General features: G+C 37.1%; 2 protein-coding genes across 2 annotated transcripts in view; one reads left to right on the top strand and one right to left on the bottom strand.

Annotated features, from left to right (window-relative positions):
* mkxb (mohawk homeobox b) overlaps positions 1-2,135 on the top strand; it is a 29,094-nt gene extending 26,959 nt beyond the window's left edge. Inside the window, exons 6-7 of the mRNA XM_079818442.1 lie at positions 1,185-1,218; positions 1,306-2,135. Of these exons, the coding sequence (XP_079674568.1) occupies positions 1,185-1,218; positions 1,306-1,498 (227 nt within the window). The 3' untranslated portion in view covers positions 1,499-2,135. The remainder of the gene's footprint in view (positions 1-1,184; positions 1,219-1,305) is intronic.
* Positions 2,136-7,427: 5,292 nt separating this feature from the next.
* On the bottom strand, positions 7,428-18,718 carry rab18b (RAB18B, member RAS oncogene family). Its single transcript, XM_079819178.1, has 7 exons — positions 18,537-18,718; positions 17,759-17,814; positions 17,478-17,539; positions 16,146-16,218; positions 15,679-15,797; positions 11,622-11,688; positions 7,428-9,939 (listed from the first exon to the last, which is right to left on the bottom strand). Exons 1-7 carry the CDS (start codon positions 18,602-18,604, stop codon positions 9,767-9,769), a joined length of 618 nt encoding a protein of 205 aa, XP_079675304.1. The 5' UTR covers positions 18,605-18,718; the 3' UTR covers positions 7,428-9,766.
* Positions 18,719-20,094: the final 1,376 nt, after the last annotated feature.

The raw sequence follows: 20,094 nt of genomic DNA, 5'->3' as shown, positions 1-20,094 counted from the left end.
CGGCCCAGTCTGTTGTGATTGGTCTACTCTGCTCTGATTGTCAGATGGCACAATCTATTGTGATTGGTCTACTCTGCTCTGATTGGTTAGATGGCCTAGTCTGTTGTGATTGGTCTACAGTGTGTCGGCAACGAAACGCCTACCATATGTGAATTTCAGTTCTTCCTCAGCCCTTGATACACAGTGATACACACACTAATGATGATAGCGTCAAATTTAATGTATCAATCAGAGCGCGAGTCCTCGTCCTTTTGAAGTGCATGCAACATGTATTCGCAACATTGAAAACAGCATCTTCATGACAACACAAAACAAACTCTTCCAGTCTCAGCTACAAATATAGTGTTTGAGGGCGGGTCAAAATAGACATTGTTCACGGGCGGGCAGCCAATGAAGAACATAGGCTGGCATTATGCAAATTTGGGTAACACTTTATTCTACAGTCCTGGTTACACATTACATGTAGTTTCTATAGTAATTAATATTATGCATAATTACTGCAACTAATTAGGGCTGCAACAACTAGTCGATAAAATCGATAATAATCGATAATTAAAATAATCGATAACGATTCTCAGTACTTAAATGTATAATTACATTGTAACAAGCAGTTCAGAATCGAGTCTTTCTTTTAGGAGACAGTTTTTCGTGCACTTTTGCAAAAGGTGCAGACCTTTTACATTCACAAGCAGCTATATTACACACTGCATGAAAGGTGATATAAAATAAAAAAAGAAGCTTAATAAGGGCACTTTAACGCAACTTTACAGCCATTTAAATAGTCATTAGCTAAAGGAAAAGGTGTAATAATTTAAAAAAAATGCAAATTAGTTGGAGAGCGGTGGAACAACGTGTCTGTTTCTGACACAGAGCAGATATCCTTTTTCCATCTCGAGAGCGCATGGGAAGCATAATTGCATTTGTTTTGGCTGGAGTGCATGAATGTGGCTGTAGGCACAGCCTCCACTTAAATCTCCCTGAGCTCTGCAAACACCCTCTTATTCACCCATGTACAAGCACACGTGAAAACACGTTTACACATTGATTCCATCGATATGGGGAGAGAGTAGCTCAGGGACGTTTCATGAGCTGCATAAATGATGTGCCAACTTTAAGCCAAGTAGCTTTTGTGGCTTTTTTTTTAAGTCCAGTTTATAACTCATTTCACCAAACTGTATTTTCAGTGACGCTGGACTGTGGCACGCGCCAGAGCGATAGGTAAGAATGCTGTTGCCTAATGAATCATAAGGTTTTTAGGTACTGCTAAAACTCCTCATTAACCATTTCCTCTCAATTTGGCAACAGCGGTGCTCATAAAGGTGGCGGAGGAGGAAATAATGAGACTTACTGGAAAGAGCTCCACGCCGCCATGGCCCTGACCAACCTGGCCCAAGGGAAGGAGAGCGCAGCGCCGGGCACCACCAGCTGTATCATCCAGAAGTCTTCCCATATAGCAGAGATTAAGACTGTCAAAGTGCCCATACAACCCCGACATTAGTGGCTAACAGACTGGACAGCGGTCTGTATTGGCCATAATTGCTAAAAGACTACCTGAACACTTGACTATGTACTACATGCAATAATTTAGTTGAAAATGATCCACAACAGCCTTTTCTGAGAGGAAAAATACATGTTGATTGACCAGCGTGCCTCTATTTTTTTTTGTATGTTTTTTTTTTTTTTTATCACAGTCTGATGATAAATGACGCAGAGAAGGGAGTTTGATGTGTAGACGGTCACTACCACTAAACACAGAAGCACAAAAATCTGACCATTTCTGATTTATACTGTCATCATTTCTGAAATGCAATTTTGTCAGTGGCTAAAATGTAATATATTCATCATTTATGTATTCATTTTCCTAAGTTATGTTCATTTTCATTTTAATTGACACAGGATTATTGTCATCCTATGGCAATGGCATATAAATGTGGATTCTTGTGTTTTGTTTTGGCAGGTATGGCATATATAGAAGAAGTTAATTTTTTTTTCTAATATTCTGTACGAGTGAAGCAACTTTTTTTCTTGGATAGCTTTTCATTTCATGTGTGTCATTGCCTGTGAAGTTTATCATGCAAAACAGAGTCAGTTGAGAGCAAATAAAAGTTTCTCAATAAAATACAGTTGCGCTTTGATAAAATTTGCTCCTCACCTTTGTTTTCTATGGAAGCCCAGTTCCTTGCAGTAAAAAATTTCAAAAATCGTGAGATAAAATTTTAAATAAGGCATACAGTCACATTGTGGGATAAATTATCACACCATATTATAGTTACAGTTATGAGAATTAAACCTGCAATGTCAAGATATAAATTCGCAAATATAAGAAATGGCAAGAAATACACAACTGTGAAATATGTCACAGGTAAAAGAATATAAAATATATAAATTCACAATTGAAAGAGATACATTTTTTCACCTTTTAATTTTAAATTTAGTTTACATTTGATTTTGTTATGTGTTTTTATCATTTTTGTGATAAAACATAACATTTGTGATTTGGGGGGGGGGACATACTAATATATAGAAGGTGCACAGTGTCATTCACACAAACACCATCATGGTAACATGAAATTTTAAAAATGCAATAAACATTAATTTAACAACATTAAATGTAACATAAAACCCTAATACATAACTGATTAGAAAAAAATAAGAAGAACCCGTTATTTCAATGAAAGTACATAAAATGTGAAGTGTCACGTAGGAAATTCTGGAAATATCAATTTACAGTTTTTCACTAACTTATACAACGACTTGATCTTTTTCACTTCCAAAAACGGTAAATTTAAAGGTATTTTACAGTAAAATAACATTAAATGTAAGGTAAGATCTATTACATTTATTCACTGTATATAGTACGGAAACTTTCTGTTAACCAGTTAACTGTTTTTTAACCGTAGCATTTTTACAATCTTTTACCGTGAAAATCACAATTTTTAACAGTTACCCTTTTTCTGCTTGTATAGGCCATATTGGATAAGCATTTGCATTTCAGTTATGTACCTGATAGCTCTTCTAGATAGGCTGTTTGAACAGTCCGTTATGTTTGAGTATTGCTGGGCGCATTTAAACGGTTCAGCCAGCAGTAATAATGTGGAATTTAATATACAGTCTGAGTCTGCCCTGTTATACTGCATCTTCTTACAGTCCTGACCACATTCTCTGTGTTTGGCTCGCTAGTCTTCTTGCTCCCCACCCATGCTTCAAGGAAGACTAAAACATAATATTCACCATTCTTCTGGCTTACCCTCATCTAGAATCATTCAGTGGTCAATTGCACCTGCTGAATCAATACAAAGAGGCCAATACAAATAGTAAAACACCTCTAACTGAAATGGAGAGGGAGCAGAAAAGAAATTTAACATTGGTGGAAATCTGTTGATTTTGATGTAGTTTCAATTCCAGGCATTATGAGGGCCATAGAGATATAAAAGATTAATTCAGAGAAATAGTGGAATCTGATTGTTTCTTTCATTGTACAGTTGCCTGGAAAGTGAACTTTGGACAGATCCTATCAGACACATGAAATTAAAATCACAATTAGGAATGACTTACTGTACATCTACAAAATCATTTAAGGCTATTTCTTTTGTATAATGGGGATTTGTCCATATTTGAAAAAGCTTACAGATTGTGGTGTGGTGATAAGGCTGCCTTGAAGGCATTTTCTGAAATGTAATTTTGTGGATTTGAAATTCACTTTGAAGGCAACTGTACAATGCACTGGCAAAGGAGCTCTGCAACCAATCAGATTCCGCTTTTTAATATGGTAAGAGTGCTTATTTACAACCAATTATATTTTCTTGTGATTCCCACCTTTTAGAAAGTTGTTCTAGGCAAAACAGAACAAGTTGTTTTCTTACTAAACAGTTAATTATGTGCCATGAATATGACTGGCCAGGCAGCCTTCAAAATTGCAGCTGCATCCAAGCCTTATATCACCAAGTGCAATGTAAAGTGTTGGATGCAGTGGCGTAAAGCAAGCCGCCACTGGACTCTAGAGCAGTGGAGACGTGTTCTCTGGAGTGACGAATCACGCTTCTCTGTCTGGCAATCCGATGGACGAGTCTGGGTTTGGCGGTTGCCAGGAGAACTGTACTTGCCTGACTGCATTGTGCCAAGTGTAAAGTTTGGTGGAGGGGCGATTATGGTTTGGGTTTGTTTTTCAGGGGTTGGACTTGGCCAATAACAGCCGTTTCATACTGCAAGCGTGAGCAGTGGATGAGCTTCACGTCAGTGTAACTACACCGTCACTGCAGCTGCGCGAGAGAATTCACACTGGAAGCGTTTGTACAGCGCCACAGCAGCAGCTCCAATGCTACATATAATGCTCACTTATATCATATAAGTGAGTATTTCTTTATAAAGACAGCTAGCCTATATTTGTTTTTAGAAGTTGGTCATTTATAACGTTTACAAGACAGCAAACTTTGCGGACAAATAAAAGAGCCTATATACCTGTATTACATAATAAACTAAAAGAAAGTTTAGCATATTTTCTGGCTAGCTTACTTTATTTTTTATAACCATACTTTCACCCAAACTGAATAATTAAAACAAGTGGTAAATCTTCTAAAAATATTTCTAAGTCCTAGACTTAGCCCTATTTTATGTCTATTTATTTATATAAAATGAACTTGTTGAAAAGAGGGGACAGCATCCAGTTGGTAGGTAGTGCTGCTGCAATGTGTGTTTTAAATATTTAAAGAGTGTACAGGAAAGTCATATTATTGTAGAAATAACATGTTATTTCTATTCAGATTTCTTGCATCTATCTCTCTTTTTTTTTCTTGGTTCAGATACACTTTATTGACATGAATGTTTCAAGAACCTGTTCACCCAAATCTTTGAACAGTATGCAATAACAGTAATATAAACATTATTTGGTATGAAGATCAATGTAATTTTGTATTGTATATAATGTGTGTGCTCTGTGGTGACTAAGATTTGAAAATTAAAATAATTAAAATTAGAGAGTTGAACAAGTTCAACTCAATGTTCCTTATTTCATTAACTTCTCTAACTTTCTCTCTCTTAGGAGTCAGCGAAGACGTTGTCCATGAAGTTCTTCCTATGTGGTTCACGTCATGAACAAATTTCTTTTTGTGTGTGTTCAAATTCAACTGTTGCACTATATTTTATAAAATATACACAATCTTAAATCTACCCCCAGAGTCATCCTTGTGTATTCCCTCTGTACTTGAAAATGTGATTGACTGAAAAGGCGATACCATTCCTTGTTTATTTTACTTGATGAGTTATTAAATTATGCAACTTGGACCCAATAATTACTCAACATTCATAGAAACCAGATTTAATTGCAATAAAGAAAGCAGTATTTGGGTGCAATAAACCTTTAAAAACCTAAAAAAAAATGGGTTAAAATACTGCCTTGGTGGCACTTGTTTCAGATCTCCAAACTAGGGTCCTGGAAATGCGTTCCTGGGATTGCGGTTCTCCGATTCGGTAGGTGGCGCTGTCACAAAAAAATAGGGTCCTAGAAATGCGGTCCTGAAAGTGCAGCCTCCGCTATTGCAGACGGATAATGTTGACGAACACAGTCTCTACATGCTTGCGATGCGATTGAGGAGTGGGGGCCCACATGTGATAATAAATCTCCAGAAAAGATTTGCACCAGAAAAGAAACTAGATCGGGGTATAAGCGAAGGGACGCAGTGACTGACAACCAGCGCTGTCTGGCTGCTAGAATAAATCTATATTTGTCCAAATATGCACACTGTTTCACTAAGAGCCCGAACACATGCGGATTAGTGCATGTCTGTGACAACAAATAAAACGGAGAAGACGTGGCTTTTGATTCTTGTTGATATTTCATTAAGTATTGTTCATTACAGATCGGTTATTTTGCACTCCTGACATAAATTAAGAAATTAATGTCAACGCTTGCAGGTTCGCCGTGCGATTCCTCAAGTTTATTTTACTTTACCGTACCTTTAGCAATGGCTTCCACAGACGGCGTCCCGGTTACAGCTCGCTCAGCGCCCTTACTTCGTATCAGCGCGACCATCCGCGATCGGCTGTTCCACCGTAGATTATCGGTCTTAACCCACACGAAAGTAATCCAGGGAGCACCTTCACGACACGCTAAAAACAACACCTCACTTTCCTCCTTGACTTTTCCGCACGCTTCTTCCAAAACTTCCCCACCATGTCTCAACAATAATGATGGAAGACGAACCTGACAGAAAGTGACTGTCTCATGCATAATAACTAAATTATATTTTATGCATACTACAGCGCAGTGATTGGATTGAATGAGCTTCAGGTCATGAACATATGTCGAGGATCGCTCGAAACGGTCCACGTCAGCATGTTCGAGCAGCCCCATACTTGGGCCTACGCTGACGTGACGTTGCTCCGACTTAGCTTTTCATACCGGAAGACAGAAATCGCGCTGAAAAATGCAAAAATAAAAAAATTTCACATATGAATAACATTAATGAGTACCTTTAGTGTTTTCAATGATGTGCAGCCTATACATATCTGTTTACATCTCAAAAAAAGTGTTTTGGGGTTTCATGACCCTTTAATTGAGCATCAGCAGCACAACAAAAATAGGCTCTGTTCACGCGCTGCTTCAGCTCCCGGTGTGAATGCACTCATTGATTAACAAGGGCGCCAAAATAAATACGTGCTACTCACGCTTGCGGTGTGAAATGGCCGTGAGTTCCAGAGTGAAAGGAACTCAATGCTTCAGTATACCAAGACATTTTGGACAATTTCATGCTCCAAACTTTGTGGGAACAGTTTGGGGTTGGCCCCTTCCTGTTCCAACATGACTGCGCACCAGTGCACAAAGCAAGGTCCATAAAGACATGGATGAGGCAATTTGGTGTGGAGGAACTTGACATGTCCTGACCTCAACCTTTGGGATTAATTAGAGCGGAGACTGCGAGCCAGGCTTTCTCGTCCAACATCAGTGCCTCACCTCACAAATGTGCTTCTAGAAGAATGGTCAAAAATTCACATTAACACGGTCCTAAACTTTTTGGAAAGCCTTCCCAGAAGAGTAAAATTTCGATCAGATTGGAAGGGGTTGTGTAGTATAATAAAATTATATATATATATATATATATATATATATATATATATATATATATATATATATATATATATATATATATATATATATATTATATTATATTATTTTTTATTGACTGAAGTGTATATATACACAAGTATATACTAAATAAAAGTTGTTCGGAATATATCTAATGCATGTGAATGAATATGTGAATGGGATTACATAAAAACGTTTACAATCAGAAATCGGATTGGTACAATAATACATGTAAATATATCAATAAGTCATTGAATCATACACTCAACCAATTTGTAAAAAAAAAAAAAGTGAACACCACTACTATAATCAGGAGAGCAAAATTACATTAGGCAACTGGCAATATAGTGTCTAAAATGTCACTCAGTATTAACTTCTTTATTAAACTGTTGTAAAAAAGAAAACATCACACTCGCATTCAAGCTGATCTGAAGATCATACTTGGAGCAAAAGCATTCGATATTGCTTCAAGGTTTAGGACTGTTTAAAGACAATTACCCTTTTACAAACAAAAATTTGGAACTACATTCATATATTTGAATATGTATAATTCCTCAGCCTTGGGGGTGCATAATTACAGATAAGTTTATTTTTTTTTTCCCCTGACAAACAGGGCTCTGTGTGATCAGTTTAATGAGGAGAATGATGACCATGATACTGACGAGTGACCTGAACTGCCACACATCAGAGAGAAAACTTTTGACATTTGTTGTGATTAACATGTTCTTTGTAGATTTCAGAGTTTGTGTATGTAGTGCACAGCATATAAACCTTTCATATATGGCCTGTTAAACTAATATGGAGCTGTAGGTATCAATTTCCTGCCTCTATGTGATTGCCACAGACATACAGTATATGCTCATCTGGAGTTCATTTACTAGGATAACTACATAACTATGAGGATATCATTCTGAACAGACCCAGAGACTTTAAAAAGGCACTATGCTGTGGCAAAACAAGGTATAAACACTTCTACAAGTTAGAAATTTTAAAGGGATAGTTCACCCAAAAAAGAAAATGTTGTCATTTACTCACCCTCAAGTTGTTCCAAACCTGTATGGGTAAGATATTTTGAAGAATGTTGGTATCCAGACAGTTGACGGTCGCCATTGACTTCTATAGTAGGAGAAAAAAATACTATGCAAGTCAATGGCTACCATCATGTTTACCAACAGTGTTCAAAATATCTTCTTTTGTGTTCAGCAAAAGAAAGAAACAACTTGAGGGCGAGTAAATGATGACAACATTTTCATTTTGGGGTGAACTATCCCTTTAATGCAAAAAACATTGTAGGACATATAATCACTCCTAATATCCACTACATAACGGAAAATGGAATACGGACTAGAAATAAAACTATGCAAAAAATATATATTATATAAAGAATTTATGAACACAGAACTGCTGTATGTGAATTTAATACCCATGAATTGAGATCTAATTAGGGTGCTGGTTTGTGTTTGGTTTTGTGGCTACAGGAAGTCATAAGCAATTCTTAGCATGAATGAATAAATCTCTCTGCAGCAGAACAAACACCTCTATTAGAGGTGAAATAAAGTCAAACATATTAAACCTTTTGACCAAGATATGTTTATAATTAAATTAAATGACCGATGTACCATTGGCCATTTTGACTGGCTACAATAACACTCACTCTACAGAATCATAGTGAAAGCCAGTAGTGGAGATCATGTTAAACATGCAGATCGAATAAATATTAAGGCATAATCAAATCTTCCCCGTGTCGAGACGATATGTGAATAGAAACAAGAACAAGTCACAGGAAGGCTTTGTGATTAAAAACAAACATGAACACTGTTCTTTTTGGTATCCATTCACATTAAACCAGAAAAGAAATGAGTCAAAGATTAAAACACAGTGATGTAAAATGGATCATCCCGTGTGTTATTCAGAAAAAAAGTCTTCATTGATTACATTATTTAAATTTACTTAATGTATCTCAACTCATGAGAGCTGCAGCTAAAAAGCATTTCATAGACAATTGTGTGAATTACGCTTCAGAACAGCTACTAAAGATGTATTATTTACAAAAGAATATTTCAAAAAGGTAGAATCATGTTAAGCAATATTTCTAAGGCCAAATATTATAAAACAAAATAATAACATGGGGTAAAGAATACGAATTTAAAATAAAAAGGAAGGGATTAAAAGGAGAGCAGCAGAGAATATGTGAAGCAATAAGCACATGAAATGTAGTACAGGTACAAAGGACATTTGACTAGCACGTTGAGTGAGTTCACCACACTGATCAGATCCTGCCGTTTCTCGGCCCCTCCCCTCCTGTAATCCCATTGGCCTACACACATCAGGTCAAAGGTGCTGCTCCCATTGAGGGGGAAGCATGTCAGCTCGGTCCTCTTGCTGGAGGGCATAATATCTGGCCTATTTCAACATGCTCAGGTTGTAACCTTCAACAGGACTTCTTTGACATAAACGGTTTACATAGGCTACAGGTAATGTAGCTCTGCGATACATTAATTGAAAATAACATGACAGAATACTGGGACTCAACAACAACTGAGAGACAGAGAGTGTGCAAACTGCAAAGGTCCCTTTGACCAGCCCTAAGGGAGCAGACCGTTCCCCCTCAGAGGAAGCTCTCATTCAGAAGAAAGAAAACGGTGCTTTCCATCTCAGTTTGTGGTTCTGGCTGGACGTGCGATGTTAAACCAGAGAGCAGTAGCCCCCACAGGCACCCTGACGCTGCTGTTCGTGATCGGACAGCACGACACCATGGTTCTGGACGCTGCTCTCCCAGAGCCCCGGCGTCTGCAATATCTTCTCCACTAGTTCTTCAAAGGCACACTGAACTCCGTCCCGCGTCTTTGCGCTAGCCTCTGATAGCGGCATCACACGTGTTGAGATGGACAGGAGAGATTAAGAGAAGTGGTGAGGTGAAGAATTATGTGATGCTGTCACAGTTTAAGAGTATAAAGGTGAAATGATGACATCAGATTGTAAAAGTAGAATGACATCAGAGGTCACTGACTGATAAACAGGAAAATCCATTATACCCCAAAATCTGATTATACAAATCTGACATATGCTATTCAGAAAGAAATACAGTATACTATAAAAAAATTTTTTAAATCATATGTGAAATAGTATTGCTGTCCTCTGCAACCGCAGCATGCTGAAAAGTGGCATCCATTTAGCTCAAAAAAGAAAATTTGCAATACGTTTGTGTGAAGAATGTGAGCTTTTGGCACTCAAAATCAAATACTGGCTGTATCCGAAATCGCATACTCTCGAGTAGGTACTTATTTTGAATAAGTAGTTACTTAACGGCCGCTAAAAAAAATATGTTCTATATAATGTGAAATGTATGTCTTTTTCCTTGCAATTGCGAGTTTATGATGATTAAAAATTCACCATTGCAAGTTATAAAGTCAGAATTGCACGATATACACTCACAATTCGGAGAAAAAAAAAGTGTTTTACAATTGGACTTTAATTGTGGAATTCTGAGAAAAGAAGTCAATTGTGAGATATAAACTCGTAATTGTGAGTTAAAAGTCCAACTGTGAGGAAAGCATGCCTTTTTTCTCAGAATTGCGAGTGTATATCTTGCCATTCTGACATTAGAAGTCAGAATTGTGAGATATAAACTCGTAATTGTGAGTTGGAAGTCCAATTCTAAGGAAAGAAAGACTGCCTTTTTTCTCAGAATTACGAGTTTATATCTGACGCAATGTGAAAAAAAAAAGTATGAATTGTGAGATGAGATTTTTATTTTGATGGAAAACAAGCTTCCATAGAAATGTGAATATATGTAGTTTGAATGTAATCTGGATGTACTACATTCACCATGTTGCCCTACCAGCGCCAGTTGCGTCGCATCACTGCCATTCACAAATCCTCTCCTATGGCCTCAAGGGACAGTAAGTGTCCATCGTACGCTCACTTCAGAATCTCGCCGGATGTAGTAGGTCTTTTTGCCTACTCTTTTTTGAGTACTGTGAATTCAGACATACTTCGTTTGCCAGATACTTTTTCACCTACTTGTAGGGAAGTATGCGCTTTCAGATGCAGCCAATGAGTCTAATTAAACTATACACATATATGGCTGATGTTACTTCCGGTTCATTCACTTTGAGGGAAATGGAAGGACAAGTCAAGCACATTGCATTGTGGGATATAGTACCCAGCCATCCCACTCTGCAGAACAAAGTAGTAAGGAAGAAAATACTTTATATGTTCCATGATCTCTCCAGGAACAAAGAGTCAATGGCTATTTCAAAGACCTGTTCAATTGAACTTTTAACAAATTAACTTTTCTAACTGAAAGCCATATTGATGTCTGTAATTCATTTCAAAGGGCTTGGAAATTATAAAGAAAATCCTGGCAAGACATTATTGGTTGGACAAAGACAGACCATAATGGTCATCCACATCCTCTGATGGCTAACAAGGGGACTGTGGTGCCAAACAAGCAAATTAGCTTAATATCCAAAGAGACTAGTCCAAAACATTCAATAGAACTGCAAACTAAATGAATGATGATAAAGAGGAAACATACCGATAAAGAGCATTGAGTGTTTCCGTGCAAACTTCAAGCCTTCGTTCCGGTCTACTTCACGGTTGTCCTGAAACAGAGAGGGCTTTCTAATTATAGTTCTGAATCACTAAGACAAAGCAACTAAAAAAGAAAGGTAGAGGAAACTCCCAATGTCAGCACATGCAACTTTAACACTTGTCTTCAGGGTCACATTCCACAACTACAAAAATAGAGTTCACATGTTGCTGGGAGATAACTGAGTCATATGGTTTTAATCTTTTTCAAAAACCCAGAGAAAAACGTTTAAATGATTAATGCATCTTATTTTCTTCTGTATATTTTGTACAATATCTACAATATTTTAATTTACTGATTATTTCAACAACAAAAAACAAAAAAAAGATTTATTTTTTTTATTGTAAATTGTGACCCTGGACCACAAAACCAGTCATAAGTCGCACGGGTATATTTGTGGCAATAGCCAACCATACATTGTATTGGTCAAAATTATCCATTTTTCTTTTATGCCAAATATCATTAGGATATTAAGTAAAGATCATGTTCCAAGAAGATATTTTGTAAATTTCCTACCGTAAATATAGAAAAAAAATATTATTAGTAGTAATATGCCTTGCTAAGGACTTTGTTTTTAGATTTTTAAATATTAAGATATTTTTTGATATTTTGATTTTATTGCACCATCACATTGCAGATTTTCAAATAGTTGTATAGCCCAATTTATACTTCTGCGTCGAGTGCACCGTAGCTACACCGTAGGCTGTGTGAATGCGCGCGTACCCTACGCCGTACCCTGACGCGCACCTCTCCAAAAATGTAACAACGCGTCAATTCTACGCGGACCGCAAGCGCTGTGATTGGTCTGCCAGAACCCCTCCCTCAGGTCAATAAATAAATAAAAAAATCTGCGATAGGAGTGTGTCCAGAAATGGGAGGATAGTTTCATCCTTATATCTGCTATAACACACAATATTTTGTAGTGCAGAGATTCTTTATGTTAGTGAATAAATACATAGATCCGCTGTGTATAGTTTATTTATTTCCTCATTAAAACCAAAGATGTTAATCAGTGATTGTATATCAAGAACAGGGACAAATCCCAATAGGTGCATTTCTTTTTGTGATTTCAACGGAACGATTTAAGTCTCCGCAACAGCAATCGATTAAAGCGCTATAGCCTGTGCACGAGATACCGATACTGAAAACAGCGGCCACGAGCTCTCTGCATGATTTCACAAATGCACTCCAGCGACAGATCGCCTCTTATGTAACTCTACTAATCAACTAGAGATGCTTAATTTGTAATACATACAACAACTCAAGCCGCAATAAAAGCCGCTATCTGCCGCCATCACTGCTGCTGATACTTCGGGTGCGTCTCAATCAGCTCCCTAGTTCAGTAGTCAGGGCACTGATCAGGGAGTCAGCTCATTGACTTATGTCCTGAACCAGGGAGCTGATTGAGACGCATGCAATGACAATGTAAACAAGACGCTTCTTCTTCAACTTTTGCATTGATACTGTGGGTTACCATCAACATGCCTGTGGACACTTACTCCTAGCGGTCTGCATGTGTAATTGCACATTGACGTGGACAAAAACGCAGAAGTATAAATGAAAACCAACGCGTAACTAGCTGCGTAGAGGATACGGCGTAGGTCCGACGCAGAAGTATAAATCAGCCTTTTCTCAGCCACATATTGTCCTATCCTAACAAACCATACATCAATGGAAAGCTTATTTATTAGTGATGTATACATCTCCTTGTTGAGTTTTGTAGTCCAGGTTCACAATTGAGTGTTTAATTGCTCTTATTTAAGCAAACTCATTAAGTGCCAGCTCTTTGCCAGAAAATAGGCCCTGGCATACAATATTACATATTTTATCACAGTTGGAATCGCTGACAAATTAGTATCAAGGGTTTGTTTACATACTATAATTATTAATAATATGTTAATCAAACTTCAAAGCCAAACTGAACACTTAAAGGGTTAGTTCACCCAAAAATGAAAATTATGTCATTAATTACTCACCCTCATGTCGTTCGACACCCGTAAGACCTCCGTTCATATTCGGAACACAAATTAAGATATTTTTGTTGAAAGCTGATGGCTTAGAAAGGCTTCAGATAGGCCTCCATTGGCATTCAGTACATTTACACTCCCAAGACCCATAAAAGGCACTTAAAACGTTGTTACAAAGTCCATCTCACCACAGTGACTCTACAATAATTTTACGATGCGACGACAATAGTTTTTGTGCGCAAAAAAAATCAAAATAACGACTTTATTCAACCTCTTCTTGTCTTCCGTGTGTGCCTCCACGACGCATGCGCGAGAATATGACGTAGCGCCGGGGTTCGGGAATCCATGAAATGCATACTTTAACCCCATTTTGAGAACTACGCCGAGACCTAAAGCACGATCAATGTAGAATTCAACAGCTTAGATACGCGCGTCTTCCCCTGCTTGTAAACAAATCGCTTCTGGGTCATGTGTCCGAACGCCGGATCTGCGTCATATTCTCGCGCATGCGTCGTGGAGGCACACACGGAAGACAAGAACAAGTTGGATAAAGGTGTTATTTAGATTTTTTTAATATTGTCGTAGCATCGTAAAATTATTGTAGAGTCACTGTGGTGAGATGGACTTTGTAACGACGTTTTAAGTGCCTTTTATGGATCTTGGGAGAGTAAATGTACTGAATGCCAATGGAGGTCTATCTGAAGCCTTTCTCAGCCATCAGCTTTCAACAAAAATATCTTCATTTGTGTTCCGAAGATGACCGGAGGTCTTACGGGTGTCGAACGACATGAGGGTGAGAAATTAATGACAGAATTTTCATTTTTGGGTGAACTAACCCTTCAACTTGATTAAAGTCGGAACAGAAAACGGAAACCCTTCCATCATTACCTCAAGACTCCAGTTCTGACACTGAAACTTGACTTAACATTCTAAACTGAACATTAGCCATTTTGCAACAAATCTGCCCTTTTTTCCCCTTCAAATGTAATTACACCTCCTAACTTTGCAACATGTCAAGTTTTGAATGTAAAATTTACTTCTGTCAGCAGTACAGCTAATGTTTAAATTTCAGATTTCAACCAGGGGGCCGGGCCCTCAAGGTTTTTTTTGTACATTAAATTACGTATTGTTTTTCACCAAACCTTATTTGTTTATCCCCAGAACACTTGGGATTGACAACTTGTTGCATGGGAACATTCTGTGATACTTTTGTATCTTTTCAAAAACTTGATGCTGGTCGCTGTTCACTTCCATTATATGGACGAACATGAGCTGGACACTTTTTGAAATGTCTGCATACTGCATCAGAACAACACCAGGCTGAGTAAATTATGACTTGAACTATCCCTTTAAAGGTGCAGTGTGTAATCTTTAAGATGATATATATTGACACAAATGCAATATAACATACATAACTATGTTTTCAGTGGTGAATAAAGACTTACATAATGAACCGTTATGCTTTGATTATCTTAGAATGAGCCATTTCTATCTTTCTATCTACCCTTACAATGAAGTCGCCATTTTGCTCCACCATGTTTCTACAGCAGCCCTAAATGGACAAACAGCTCTACACAGTGCTAGCTACTCTCTGCGGTCTCAGACGACATCTTTGTCCTGTGTCGGCCACAGTAGCTTTTCTATGTGCTTCAAAAGGGAGGGGTGAGCAACCTCACCACTAGATGGTGCTATTATTTGCACACTGAACCTTTAAAGAGTCATCAAGACTGTTTCAGATGTTTTTGCCCATACGGTGAAAGTTTCTGGCCTCAGTTTCACAGACAGGGCTTAGATTAAGCCAGAATTAGGCTTTAGTTCGATTAGGACACTTTCTGTTTAAACAGTTCAAACATGCATTTTAGTCTGGGACTATATACTACTTGTCTATGAAACTGGGGGAATTTTTTGTCTTTCACAAAAGAAAGTCATTCATGAGTATGTTTTATCCCTTCAAGACACTGATAACAACCTTTACAGTTGTACATCAAAACATTGTATTAAGCAAGTTTACATTCACAATTTTAAATCAAACAAACCTTGTCAATTTTGTTCCCCACTAGCATTTTAACCAGGTCATTGCGCGTACAATACGTCTCCAGCTCGTTGAGCCAGTTCTCAAGCTTTGTGAACGTGTCCCGCCTTGTAACATCATACACTAAGAGAAGAGAAAATCATAACAGTGTAAATTTCACATTCAGCAATTTTTGAGGTTGAGTGTTAATATCTAAAGGATAATACGGTTTTGCAATAATGACCACCCCTAACTGTACATTATTCTACTTCTTACATGGATACTTACCAAATAAATAAATAGACAAGAAAATTGAATTATGTAGAAATTATTTTATCATGCAAAAAGGAGATATGAAACTAGCACAGCTATGTAGGAAATCTGTCATTATACAAAATTTCTTTCTGCAGAACTCTTGACTGACCAATAAGAGTCAAATATTCCAGAGCTGTGTGTACTAAATCATAAAATCAATTATACAAAAACACGAACCCAAAATGACACCCTGGGCTCCTCTGTAGTAGCTTGGTGTTAGAGTTCTGAACCTCTCCTGACCCGCCGTGTCCTAAAACAAAAGTTCATGAGGATTTCAGCAGCTTTCTAAAAAGTGATCTGTGACACTTAAAGGGATAGTTCACCCAAAAATGAAAATTCTGTCATCATTTACCCATCATGTTGCTCCAAATCATGTTGTTTTTTTAAAAGGTCTTCTTTTGTGTTCAACAGAAGAGAGAAACTCTTCTGTTGAACACAAAAGAAGACCTTTTAAAAAAACAACGTTTAGAACCAGACAGTTGATGGTAACCATTGACTTTCGTAGTATTTTTTTCCTACTATAGAAATCAATGCATCGACTGTTTGGTTACCAATATATTCTTTCGTGTTCAAAAGAAGAAAGAAACTCTTACCAGTTTGGAACAACTTGAGGGTGAGTAAATGATGACAGAATTTTCATTTTTGGGTGAACTATCCCTTTAATTCAACAAAGTGTGATAGTGACATCTAGTGGAATAGACAGTTGTAACAGCAGTGGACATGACAAACAATATTAAAATATTACACACATTTGAACAACCACATCCCTTTATTGAGTGTTTACCAAATGTAAAGCATTTACACATTGGCCTAATTTTAGTTTTGGGACAGGAGTGTGTGTGTGTGTGTGTGTGTGTGTGTGTGTGTGTGTGTGTGTGTGTGTGTGTGTGTGTGTGTGTAAAAACAACATTACAATGTCCAGAAATCCATTTCAATAGTATATTGAGTTGAATTTATCGACATAGAACTCATGTTTAATGTAATAGATTCATCCTTTCATCTACTATTTTACAATATGGTGTTAGTTCCGAGATTCTTCACGTTAGTGTATAAATACATAGATCCGCTATTAGTGCTCGAGTTCTAATGGTCTGGCTTTTGTTAAGCGTGCCGAAGGTTCTAATGCGTCCTTGAATAGTTTATTTTTTCTCATTAAAACCATAGATGTTCGTCAGTGATTGTATATCAAGAGCAGGGACATGTTTGTGTGCATTTTGTTTTGCGATTTCAACGGAACGAAAAAAAGAGTCTCCGCAATGGTTAGCGATAGGTTGAAGCGTTCGTCTGTGCACAAACCACACATTCCAGCACCAGATCGCCTTTCATTTAACTCTGCTGGTCAACTAGAGATGTTTAATTTGTATTAGACACATCTTTGTACCGTGAGACGTTTCAAAAAGGGGTGGTGACAATATCGACCCTGGCAAAAAGTGGTGGGGACATGTCCACCCGTCCCACCCACATACGCCTATGCATTTATAAAATTCCTCTAAGACATACATCACTTACCCATATGGCCAGCTTTGCTCTGTTGCCATCTATTGCAATAGTTTTCACTTTAAAGTCCACACCTAAATCAAATCAATGAAAAAATGTCAAATGTGTATTTTAAAGCATGCTCTATTTCCACAAGGATTAAATTACTAAATATTCTAACGACAAGAATTCATTGCTCGAAGAGATTTAGTTTATAAGCTCATTAGTTTTGAGCATTAACTGATTACAGGCATGTTAACAATGTGTGGTTATTATCTGTAATATTCACAAGCACTCATACGTATGTGACTCACCAATAGTTGCAGCTAATTCTGGGTCGAAGGTGTCATCTGTGAAGCGCAGGAGCAAACTGTGGACAGAATGGACAAGTTAGCATTAAAATTTGAATTGTTTTAATAAAGTATTAGGTTTCTCATATTATTGTTTACTTAAGTTATACAACTATATTTTATTTTCTTAGAAACGTGACAAAATCAATAATGAAGCTGACATTTACTTTGGACAACAATTTAGCTAAATCACTTTGTCATCATAAATAGGCATGTTTGAAGTGCTATCTGTTCATATAGTAAGTATTCGTTGCCTCTATAAACTCAATCTAAGGCCTGTATGTATTTCTAGAGGAGATATATAGCATGACTGCTACAGGAACAGCTGCCAGCTAGCACTGCGTCTCTGCTCCTATTAAATATTAAAAAGGGATGCGACAACAGTAACACTATACAAAGTATTCATTACCAGCGTATTTTAAAAAGTCAAAATAACACATCCCTATGATTTACTAACGTAATGCTAGCAATTTAGCTAAGAATGAAATCAGCATCACATATTACAATACCACGAGGGGGACACTGTGCCACTTTCCCTTCTGTTCTTAAGCTAAAAACAACATTTACAGGTAAAGTTGAATGGCTTAATTGAATTGGCAAAGTCTGGAGACGGTAAACAGAGAGTCGGCGTTAGTTTAGCGGAGCTTGTTGCTCGTACAGACGAGGCTAATGCTATTTAACAACTCTTCCTACTGTACGGACGAGAATAAGCAAAACAAAACACAGCACATTCAGACCTCACCTTGATTTACCGACACCACTCTCTCCGATAATTAAAATCTTTAGAGTCGTTAACACGTCGTCGTCCATGTTCTGACTTCTGTTTACACTAAAACTGGTTAAACTCGCGTTCGCTGCTTCTGCTGCTGCGCTGGAACTTCCGACTGGGGCGTGACGTCACGGGGATCAAGTTAGATGTTGCGTAAGAAGTCCAAGCAAAACTGTTGAAATAAAATTTGACCGAGGACACAGGGGCTGGGCTAATTTGAGTTCATGGAGTGGAATAACTAATCATGAGAAATTTGCTGAGGAATTTGACCTCTATAACATTATCAAGTATTTGATTACATTGACTGATATGCACGCTTACCAAAATGTATTGAACAACATTCAAGGTGACATAAATGCCTATTAAAATAGACTATGGTGTGCCCTGTTTAAAGTTTTTGTTTTGTTTTTTTTAAATCCAAAATGCACTATAGTCCTGATGTGAGAAATAATGTGCTTATATGAGATAGGAAATGGAACTAGTCATGAGGAATAAATAGCCTATATACTAATAATACCTTCTAAATGTTTTGTGAATGGAGAAGATAATTTGTTGTTCTGGTAAACCCTATGTTATGGGGGGAAATGTCCTCACAAAGATGGCAAAATATCCAAGATCCTTGTCCATATGGAGACATTTTGTGGTCCCCATGAGGAAAACAGCTCATAAATCATACAGAATTATGTTGTTGTTGTTGTTGTTGTTGTTGTTGTTGTTGTTGTTGTTGTTGTTGTTGTTGTTTGAAAATGACAAAAAAATTCAGAAAGGTTTGTGTGATGAGTAGGTTTAGGGGTATAGTTTGTAATATAGAAATCCTTGTGAAAAAGAAGTGTGCTTCCAATCTCAAGTATATATATTTTTAAAAACTGTTCTTTGCAGATAATAATGAAATAAAAGGCCACTTAAGTGTACTTAAATAGAGTAGACACTTTCATGACTGTCTTAACACACTTAAGGACACTTTGCAAAAAGTGCACTTTGAAATAATGTCAAATTAAAAGCTTTAAAGTAAATTCAAACCATTGTTTTAATAATGTCATGTTTAAAGTACACAAATTGTGATGTGTTAGTAAAGCACTTGATCATAATTATTAAATTATAATGATTAGATTATTAGATTTAAATAATTGCAGTGTGTTATTTAATAATACATTAAATGTAACTATATTGTAAATGTACTAAATTGCAACTTCATCATTACAAATGTTTAATAAAATATATATAGAAGTTTCAATAGAAATTACATTACAATTTTAGTTTACCATACATGTTTAGTGTTAAATGTTAGTGCACCTACATCAACTATAATAACAGTCCAAAAACATTGCATTTAGTTCACCCTTAATATTATTTTAGTGTATACTGTTTCCGTGATAAGTACTTTTTTTTAAAAAGCATCCTAAAGTGTACTTTTTCACAAGGCAAGGAAATGTAGCTATCCACTGCAGAGCTCAGATCATAGTGAGCAAACTTCATCTTTCTCTCTCTCTGATGGCATGGCTGGACTATGGACATCTGAACATTAGTGTCA

The sequence above is a fragment of the Gobio gobio genome (assembly GCF_949357685.1).
Source record: "Gobio gobio genome assembly, chromosome: 6".
Classification (NCBI taxonomy): domain Eukaryota; kingdom Metazoa; phylum Chordata; class Actinopteri; order Cypriniformes; family Gobionidae; genus Gobio; species Gobio gobio.
This window is presented reverse-complemented; position numbering and strand designations above follow the sequence as displayed.

What these genes read in the sequence shown, in the direction of transcription:
- rab18b (XM_079819178.1), bottom strand. Translation starts at nt 18,604, where the DNA reads ATGGACGACGACGTGTTAACGACTCTAAAGATTTTAATTATCGGAGAG. An exon ending in TGGGGAACAAAATTGACAAG is followed by an intron (nt 11,689 to 15,678) that starts GTTTGTTTGATT and finishes TCTCTGTTTCAG; the next exon opens with GACAACCGTGAAGTAGACCG. An exon ending in ACACTCAATGCTCTTTATCG is followed by an intron (nt 9,940 to 11,621) that starts GTATGTTTCCTC and finishes TGCCGCTATCAG; the next exon opens with AGGCTAGCGCAAAGACGCGG.